The 10,298-nt window shown below is 39.2% G+C and overlaps 1 protein-coding gene and 1 long non-coding RNA gene across 4 annotated transcripts in view; both read left to right on the plus strand.

Moving 5' to 3' along the window:
- The window catches only part of BNIP3L (BCL2 interacting protein 3 like), a 10,688-nt gene extending 8,627 nt beyond the window's left edge, over positions 1-2,061 (plus strand). For all 3 annotated transcript variants that reach the window (XM_027665209.1, XM_027665210.1, XM_027665211.1), the window contains exon 6: positions 1,913-2,061. In XM_027665209.1, the coding sequence (XP_027521010.1) occupies positions 1,913-1,961 (49 nt within the window). In that variant the 3' untranslated portion in view covers positions 1,962-2,061. The remainder of the gene's footprint in view (positions 1-1,912) is intronic.
- An 889-nt stretch (positions 2,062-2,950) lies between these two features.
- LOC113957596 overlaps positions 2,951-10,298 on the plus strand; it is an 18,151-nt gene continuing 10,803 nt past the window's right edge. Inside the window, exon 1 of the long non-coding RNA XR_003531228.1 lies at positions 2,951-6,650. This is a non-coding gene — a long non-coding RNA (uncharacterized LOC113957596). The remainder of the gene's footprint in view (positions 6,651-10,298) is intronic.

Genomic DNA, 10,298 nt, shown 5'->3' on the forward strand with positions numbered 1-10,298 from the left:
CAACTAAAAAAATAAAATTAAAAATCATAATGAAAAAAAAAGCCATTAATGTGTTTTATTTCTCCCCAAATATAAAGAGTTTTGTATTGAAAATGCACGAGTGAACTTTTAAATCATCTTTGCAAGTGTCACTTGTGGCATTTGATTATTCAGGTTGTGATGAAGGAAAAATAAAATAGAATTACAAACCCCACATTGCACAGATACTGGTGCTGAAGTTGTGTGTGGCTGGGCAGAGACACGTCCTAAAAACCCCTCTTAATTCAGGTTTTTATTTGTTTCTGGGGGTGCAGTTGTGTTTTGTGAACTGTCAAGTGTCTCTTGTGAACTCTCAAATAAATTAGGGTAGAACAGTGTAGATTAGTGTAAATTAGGCAAATAATTTGTAAATATTTTTATTTCATTTAAAATTTGATTTTTTTTTTAAATTTAAACTTTATTTAAATTCAATTTAAATTTTTATTAATTTTTATTTATATTAATACATAATAATCTATAAATATATGATTATGAACTTTTGTTAAATATATAAGTCAGTAAAATAAATATATAAATATGGTATTATTGATAATCTCTTATAATGTATTATAATATACAATATATAAATAAATAAAACATCTATAAATATGATATTATTGATAATCTAGGATAATAGATCTAAGTATCTAAATAAATACAGTAAATATATATCAATGTTATGTTATTGATAATCTATAATATATCTATCTAAGTAAATAGAATAAATGTTATAAATATATAAATGTTATTATATTATTGATATAGTATAATATATCTAAATAAACACAGTAAACATCTATAATATATGTTATGATATTATTGATAATATATAATAACATATTATAACATACAATATATAAATATATAAATAAAATATTTTTAATGAATATATTATATTATTGATAATCTATGATAATATAATATATAAATATACAAATAAAATCAATATATGAAATATGATATTATTGATAATACATTATAATATATTATAACATACAATGTATAAATATATAAATAAAATAAGTTTATACAATATATTATGATGTTATTGATACTCTAGGATAATATACATAATGTATAAATATATAAATAAAATAAATTTATAAAATATATTGTGATACTATTGGTCCTCTAGGATAATATACATAATGTATAAATATATAAATAAAATCAATATATTATTTATTACCTATGATAGTATACATATATATAAAAATATACATATTATATATAAATTATATATATGTAAATTATATACAGTATATAAATATAAATATATAAAATATATAAAACATATGAAATATAAATTTATGGAAGTGTGTGTTTTATTATATTAAATATATAATTAATATTAATATATATAATGTATTATATATTATAAATATATAAAATATAAATTTATGGAAATGTATGTTATATTAAATATATAATTAATATTAATATATAATTAATATAATATATATTATTTATCTATATAATTAATAATTATATATGTAAATTATATTATATAGTATATAAATATATAAAATATATAAAATATAAATTTATGAAAATGTGTGTTTTATTATATTAGATATATAATTATATATTTCTATATTATATATAATATGTATATTATATCTATATAATATATATAACTGTATTATATATAACTATATATATATAACTATGTCTAAATATAGACATAAAACTATACCTAAATCTAGAAATACATATTTAAACGACATAAACTAATTTAATTTAATTTTAATTAATTTAAATTAATTTAATTTTCTTTCGCTTCCACCTTAAAAACATAAACCTAAATAATTCCCAAAAATAGGGAATTACTTAAAACCAATTCCCAAGCCCCATTCCCAGGGCTCATTCCCACCTCGTGTCCTTTCCCTTGCAGCATCTACATCGGGAAGCGCCTGACCACGCCCTCGGCCAGCACCTACTGAGCCCGGGGGGGCCTTTGTGTGTCCTTTAGTTTGACTCGAGACCATCCTCAGCATGCCCCTGCCTCCGCCCTCCCCTCCCATTCCGGGCAGTTCCGCTGGAATTCCGTGGGGCGTTGGAATTCTGTGGCGTTGGAATTCTGTGGCGTTGGAATTCTGTGGCGTTGGAATTCCGTGGCGTTGGAATTCCGTGGTGTTGGAATTCTGTGGTGTTGGAATTCCGTGGCGTTGGAATTCTGTGGCGTTGGAATTCTGTGGTGTTGGCGCTCTGTCGAGGTGTTCGGCCGCTCCCCGTCCCCCTGGCAGAGCTCCCACAGGAGTTCCCTTCCCAGGAGTTCCCCCCTCAGGAGTTCCCTCCCCAGGAATTCCTCCCGCAGGAGTTCCCTTCCCAGGAGTTCCCTTCCCAGGAGTTCCCCCCTCAGGAATTCCTCCCACAGGAGTTCCCTCCCACAGGAGTTCCCTCCCCAGGAGTTCCCTTCCCGGGAGTTCCCTTCCGAGGAATTCCCCCCTCAGGAATTCCTCCCGCAGGAGTTCCCTCCCCAGGAGTTCCCTCCCCAGGAGTTCCCTTCCCAGGAGTTCCCTCCCTCAGAAGTTCCCTCCCCAGGAGTTCCCTTCCCGGGAGTTCCCTTCCCAGGAATTCCTCCCACAGGAGTTCCCTTCCCAGGAGTTCCCTCCCTCAGGAATTCCCTCCCCAGGAATTCCCTCCCCAGGAGTTCCCCCCGAAGGAATTCCTCCCACAGGAGTTCCCTCCCCAGGAGTTCCCTCCCCAGGAGTTCCCCCCGCAGGAATTCCCTCCCCAGGAATTCCCTCCCCATGAGTTCCCTTCCCAGGAGTTCCCCCCGCAGGAATTCCTCCCACAGGAGTTCCCCCCTCAGGAGCTCCCTCCCCAGGAGTTCCCTTCCCAGGAGTTCCCTCCCCAGGAGTTCCCTTCTCAGGAATTCCTCCCTCAGGAGTTCCCTCCCCAGGAATTCCTCCCACAGGAGTTCCCTCCCCAGGAATTCCTCCCCATGAGTTCCCTCCCCAGGAATTCCTCCCGCAGGAGTTCCCCCCGTGGCTCTGTCGTCGCAAGGGCTTCTCTTCTCTCCACGCCAAAACTGCCACCAGCGAGTCCCCTCGGATCCTTTCGTGCCCCCTGAGCTCTGGGCCTGCTGGAAGCATCGCTGGGCAAACAGCCTCTGGAAAGGGAGGGACTGACTGGAGCAGGAAGGAGTTGTTCCGAGCTGGTCGTGGAATCACCGAAGGAATCACCGGCAATAAACCCCCAGTTTAAAGCAGCTTTTTTGGGGGAGAGTTTCCTTGCCCCCCCCCCCCCCCCCCTTGGCACCATTTGATTTGCAGGAGGCCAAGACTGCATCAGTTTTCCAGTAGGATAAACTTAAAAACCCATCAGCATATTTTAATATTAGGTGATTGTTGTAATCTTGTCTTTTCTATGAAGTCGGCTCCTTTATTCCTTGTAGGAAAAAAAAAACAAACCTGTCTGATACCTAGAATATATTAGAAAAAAAAAAAAAAAGGCATTGTTTGCATGTAAAGAAGATTTTTCTTTTTTCCTTTACCTTGTTTTCTGAAGGGGAAATTTGAAATGTGAAATTTTCCTTTTGAAAAGTAGTTTTAAATTAAGGAAAAACCCAACAAGCTGTAGGTGTAGTTAAGCTCTTAAATGTAAAAGGAAATGACTCTTGTTTGTTGTGGAACCATTTAGAACTGAGATGAAATGGCATTTTCAGCCAGCAGATGTTTGATTTCTCGTTACTAATTTCTCATTAAGGGGGGGACAATCTTGCAGGTGCATAAAAAGGTTCAGAAGCCGTGGAATGTCTTCTGCAAATGAATTTTTCCGTGTTCCTCTCTCTCTCATTGTTTACTGTACAATCTCCTTTTTGGGGATACTCTTGGAAACCTGGAAGTCACTCGTGGTGTCTCATCTTAGACAGACTCTCAACTGATGTCGTTGAACTTTTATCTTAGGGAACATTATTAAGCCTTGTCCTCCTTCAGTGACACTTCTTTTTTCAGAAATGTGAAGCTTTAGTACCAAATTGTTACAAAGCATTGGGACACTCGTGTCCTTAAATAGATTTTATTGGAGTTCAGAACATGTAGCATGACTCTGAAGGATAGAATACTCTTTTTTTATATATATATGAATATATAAAAAAAAAATATGATATAGACTTTAATACTAAGTATTTAGGGAACCAATGGTAATTTTAAGACTAGCAAAAATCTTAATTAAATAAAAACTTTAGTTGGCTGACTTGCAGGAGATAAAGAAATCCAGTCAGCCCAGTTTGGAGAGAACAGCTACCTATAATTGTTTGCTTGCATCAGACTTTATAATAAGTTGATTATTTGATAGAGCAGTGATTGCTTGAACCAGTTGATGCATAGAAGCTAAAGCCCAGCTGAGATGTGGTTTAAAAAAAACTTAGTTAGCTCCCAGGAAGTAAAAAAAAGTGCAGTATGACCCCACTGCTAAAGTGTATTTATTTTTATTCTCTGTGTCTGAGCGCTGTCAGACAATGCTTTCGGGGTGACAGGGCAGCCTAACAGCAAATTCTCTGGAATAATCTGCTTTTTTCTCCCCTTTTAGTGGCACTTGAGTTGCCTCCAAGTGTTTGTTTGTTCCAGGCTGGAGATTGGGTTTCACCCAGAGGTGGGGGAGGGCAGGGGGAAGTGCTGGGGGGTGTTTTAGGGAGCACCAAGCACTTGGTTTTACAGCCCTAAAAACCAGGGCAGGGCAGAAAGGCTGAAACACTTTTCAGTTCTAACACAGCACCTTGTTTTCTATGGAAATTGGAGCAGTGGAAAAATAGATTTTTACCAAGCAGGGAGTACTTTTTAAAGAGGAAAAAAAAACCCCCATTTCTGAATTCAAAGGTAATTCTTCAGGATATCTTGCAAGCTTGTGGCTGGAGTATCAACACCACGTGTGAGATTTGAGGTAAAATGAAGTAAAAATTGTACAAATTTGAGCTGAGGTCACTGTAACACTCGCTGGGATACAAAGCAGTATTTATTGATACCCTACATAAGCTCTGGAGGAAATGTCTACAACTTTTAGTTTTACAATGGACAGGAACAGATTGTTGTTGTACAATTTGAAAAAAGGGGGTTTCAACTCTTGACAGTTGGAAGTTTTGTTAAGATAAATGTTGTTTTAAAAAAAAAAAAAAAAAAAAAGCTTTATACCTGTTTACAGTTTTGGAAAAAATAAAGAAAAAAAGAAAAAAACACACAAAAAAAAAAGCAACACACAAAAAAAACCACACACAAAGTAGGCTTCATTTTTCTTACATTCAGTGAAAAACTGGCCTCGACTATTTGTAAATAGGATCAAGAAAAAACAAAAAAAAAGGCATAAACTGGCACCTGAGAAGTGCAGCAGGCTGACCTTAACTGCAGCAGAAAAGCATCTTTACTTACTGTTTTCAGAAGTGAAAAAGCTGAAGATTGTTGGCAATTCAACCTTTATTTTTTTTTTTTTTTTTTTAATTGACATTCGTTGAGATCTTGGAGTTAACTGAGCCAAAGTGATTCTGCATTCTCCACCCGTTAGTTAGCACTTTGTAACATTATCTCCAGTTTACATTGTATAAGTTGTAGCTTTATAAACATTTTGTGCCATTAAAGCTCTCACAAAACTGCTGGTCTGAAATCCCTTCGTGCTGCGCCTTCTCCTGCTTTGTCCTTCTCCCCTTTTCCTTTGGTTTTTTATTTTTTACAGGATTGTTTTGTCTCATGTTTTCAGTTCTGGGTTATGTGGACACCGAAAGCTGCTGTTTAGAGACTGGAATCATTTTTTTTTTTGGTTTGGTTTTTTTTATTATTATTTTTAGTGACCTGGGATCATCAGCTCTTCATGAAAATATTGCCCTGCTTGGCCTTGGTTCCTGTGCCAAGTCCTCCAGCACCTTCTCCAGGAAAACTCTGGAAACAAAAATATTCTGGTGGCAAATGAAATGTCAAGTGGAACTGGTGAGATTTTTGTATAACTGGTGGACTCTGTTGTACTCCTTGTATTTCTCTTCTGTTCCCTAATTCTGTTGAATTTGCAGATTAAAGAGTAAGGGACAAAACCCCTGATTGTTAATCTGCCTCCATGTTCTTGGTTCAAAGGGTGATTTCCTGCAGACTTGTTCATTCCTGGTGGGAATTTTCCCCCTTCTGATCCTGTTACTGCCCATTTTAATTACTCTCTTATGTGGTTTTAATATTTACATCCAGAACTTTGTGAAAATGGGATTTTTTTGCCTTTTTTTTTTTTTTTCATAGGAATAAGATAAAAATATAAATCCTGCTTTCAGAAAGTTTCAAGGTCTGGGACTTGGGCCTGAATTTTGAGTAGGGCTGGGGGCCTGAGCAGGTTCTTTCTTTGCAGCCAACTGAGATATAAACACATTTATTTAGTAGGTTTGCAGGGAAAAAAAATCCATTCTGTGCTTCAAAACCTAATTAAGAATAAATGCAAGATAATATTGCATAAGGGAGCAGTTTCTCTACACTGGGATTATTGTTATTATTATTGTTAATAATAATAATAATAATCACATTTTAATGGAGTTGTGGAACCTTCAAGCTTTTTTCCATTCCAGTACAGGAGTGTTCAAGTAAAGACTGAAGAAAAGGGATTTATTTGTGTGTTTTAATTTAGAGGAGCTCAATAATATCGATTATCTGTTGGAGGTGGTGTCTCTGCAATCAGCACCAAGGAGTTTTATTTCCCCTTAAATTCTGTGCTTAACTGTGATGAAAAGATTAGAATTTGAATTGTTTTAGGAAGAAGTTCACTATGAAAACATTAGAATTGGAATTGGTTTAGGAAAAGTTCACTATCAAAAGATGATTAGAAGTTGAATTGTTTCAGGAAAAGTTCACTATCAGAAGGTTAGAATTTAAATTGTTTTAGGAGAAAGTTCACTGTGAAAAGATTAGAATTTGAATTGTTTTAGGAAAAAGTTCACTATGAAAAGGGTAGAATTTGAATTGTTTTAGGTAAACTTCACTATGAAAAGATTAGAATTTGAACTGTTTTAGGAAAAAGTTCACTATGAAAACATTGGAATTTGGACTGTTTTAGGAAAAAGTTCACTGTGAAAAGATTAGAATTTGAATTGTTTTAGGTAAAGTTCACTATGAAAAGGATGGAATTTGAATTGTTTTAGGAGAAAGTTCACTATAAAAACATTGGAATTTGAATTGTTTTAGGAAAAAGTTCACTATGAAAACATTGGAATTTGAATTGTTTTAGGAAAAAGTTCAAAAAGATTAGAATTTGAACTAATTTGTTTCAGGAAAAAGTTCACTATCAAAACTATTTATACATTTTTGTTGTGCACACACATGAAAAGTCTCTCTAAAATGAAGTCCTGATGCCCTGCAGGTGTTTGCAGGATCTTTGCCTTGTGCTGATGAAAACTCCTCCTGTTTGGGTCTTGAACCCCAAAATGAACCCCGAGGATTCCTCAGCTGGGCCCTGTAGTTCAACCAGCACTTTAAAAACAGCACTAAAACCTTGAAGTACTCCTGGAAAAGCTCGGGCTGCCTGAACAACGCCCTTGGAAAAGAGGAAGCCAAAGGAATTTCCCTTTCCTGGGATCCCTCCCTGGGCCCTGCCCTGGGTTTGAGCTCAGCTCCCCCAGTCCTGACATTAGGGGGAGAGCGAGGGGTGCTTTGCCTTTAGGGAGAGTAAAACATGACTGAACTTCTTGAGCTGCTGCCAGAACCCTGAGGGGATGGGAAGAGGCATTTTCTGTTTCCAGCTGTTTCCTCACACGTCCCTGCTCAGACTGGGGAGTTCGTGGGGAGGGACTTTTGTAGTGGTGTGGTTTTGCTTGACTGGCTGTTTGTTGTCTGAGGAGAAATCAATGAGTTTTAAGGCCAGAAAATACCTTTTTCTGGTGGATATAACAGCAGAGAAGGACAGTCCTACTGCTGTTGAAGTTGCTGCAGTTCAGGTGTGTAATTCAGGTCAAGTCCTTGCAAAGCTGTCAGTGGTGCTGGACCTCCCCCTGGATTGAGCTGTTCCAGCCTTTAACTTCCACCTTCCTTTGGACTTTAAATTTCAGCCACTGGAAATCCCTTTTCATGGTACAGGAAGGAGCTTTTCACTCTCAGGTGCATCTTCTAAATGAGTGTTTTCATGAGAACCTCTGTGTTTTAAGGCAAATCTCCTCCCAGCCTTTTATTTCTCACCTGTAACCTGCATCTAAATGCAGGGAGACTCGTCCACAGAAAAAAATACCTGTGAAAAATCTGGAGTGAAACATTTCTGACCCCTCTTTTCTTTCAAATAAATAATAAAAATTCCTTATTTACTTCAAAAGTGTGGCGTGAGCTTTTGAGCAAACGGAGTGTAAACGGTGCACGGGTGGAATTCCAGGTGCAAACTTCCCCTGTGGTTCTTCCAGCTGGTTCTGTGAGGGGAGCAGGGAGTGTGTTTGTCCTCCAGGAGCTTTTGGGACCATCCTGCCCATGCAGCTGGAACAACCCTCCTCCTCTGCAGCTCCCTGCAGGCTCAAACCCTCTCCTGCTTCTGCATTATTCTCATTATTCCCCACGAAGTTCATTGCTTGGGTGCCTCTGCTCTCTCTTGCCTCACTGAATTCCCTCCCAGCTGCCTCTGGGGAGCTCCTTTTCCCTTCCTTTCCTCATATTTTCACTCTGCTGCCCATTTCTGCTTGAATTCTGTGAGCAAGCAGAGCCTCCTAGAGCCCCCACCTGTGTCAGGAGGAGTTTTGGTTACTGGGGTGAAACTGTTCCCTGCTCTGAGCATTCCCTGGTTGCAGGAGCTCAGCACTTCCCTCAGGTGGGTGTGTGGCCACTTGCAGAGCTCCAGATCTTGCAGGGGGTTAATTTGAGGTCGATGTGTCTAATTGGGGCTGGCACAGCCAGGGGTGGGGTGGTTGCTTTCACCTCCAAGGGAAGTGGGATATGAAGGAAGTTCAGAGTTTCATCAGGAACTGTAGGGTTGGGACAAGGAGGAAGGGGTTCAAACTGAGAGTAGGTGAAATGTTGGGCAGAAATTCTGAATTACAGTGAGATACTGTTGAATTTGTAGGAGGAAATTATTTAAACTGCTTTTGATGGCTTTGAACTGAAGGAGAGTAGGGTAAGATGGGATATTGGGGAGGAATTTCTTCCTGGGAAGATGGGGAGGGGCTGGGATGGAATTCCCAGAGAAGCTGTGGCTGCCCCATCCCTGGAAGTGTCCAAGGCCAGGTTGGAGCAACCTGGGCCAGTGGAAGGTGTCCCTGCCCATGGCAGGGGGTGGCACTGGATGATTTTAAGGTCCCTTCCAACCCAAACCGTTCTGGGGTCATCTGAAATTCTCTTTCCCATTTCTAGGTCAGAGGGTCATGCAGCCTAAACAGGGATTCAGCTCCAAACTTGGAGTTGTATTCTGGTTTTTTCTGTCTCGACAAGTCCAGCTGAAGGCCTGGAGGATGCTTTGTGAGCAGTGTTCCCTCCCAGTGGTGCTGGGTGAGACACAGTTTCTTGGAGCTCGGTTTCCCACAGCAGGGAGGTCTGAGGGAGCTGCAGCCTCTGCCCCTGTGGCAGGAACGGGCTGTTCCTGCTCCTGGCCTTATCCAGTCAGCTCCAGTTGCAGGATTCTTTGTAAAAATACAGATACTTTTTTGTAAATGCTGATAAGGGTGGGAACAAAAGTTCCTGTCAGAGTCAGCAAGAGCAAGATGGACCTGGAGGTGGATTTTTCAGCTTTATCTTTGCTAAGTCAGAATTAAAGCCTTGTGGTGTGTGAGAGTTATACAGAGCTGGAACAGTGCTCAGATATTCTTGTGATGAAGGTGAAATAAGAATCTGTTGGTACTTGTTGGGTTTTTTTAGGTGCTGTGAGTTAGTTGGGTTTAAAGCTCAGTGCCTGGAGGTTTTACTCCAGAGTGCAAGAGTCTCCTTTTGGATCCTCCCAGAGGGCCTGGCTGCTCTCCTCTCACAGGAGAAAGCTGCACCACTACCAGGAGACAGCACAGACTTGCTTCCAGGGTGTACCAGTTGTCATTTGATTTCAGAGTAAGAAGCAAGAGGCAATTAGAGCTGCTGCTTTGAGAGCACTGTCTGACAGGTAGGAGAGACCTCTGGGGTTCCTACAAATTACTTTAATAGCTTCAGCTCCCAAACAGCTTCTCTGGCCCATCTCTTGTGTCTCCTCCCAGACAGCAGCTGCAGGGGGGGTATCTGGTGGAAACACAGAGTGCATTTGAAGGCCTTGATTTGTGGCACTGCAGTTTGCCCCGGTCTGATGTTGGGCTTGGTTTCTCTGTGCTAAGAGTTACTTAAATTCATGGGTGTCCAGACAAAAGCAGAACACGGAATCAC

The sequence above is a fragment of the Corapipo altera genome, unplaced genomic scaffold, assembly GCF_003945725.1.
Source record: "Corapipo altera isolate COAL_440 unplaced genomic scaffold, ASM394572v1 171, whole genome shotgun sequence".
NCBI classification, from domain to species: Eukaryota; Metazoa; Chordata; class Aves; order Passeriformes; family Pipridae; genus Corapipo; species Corapipo altera.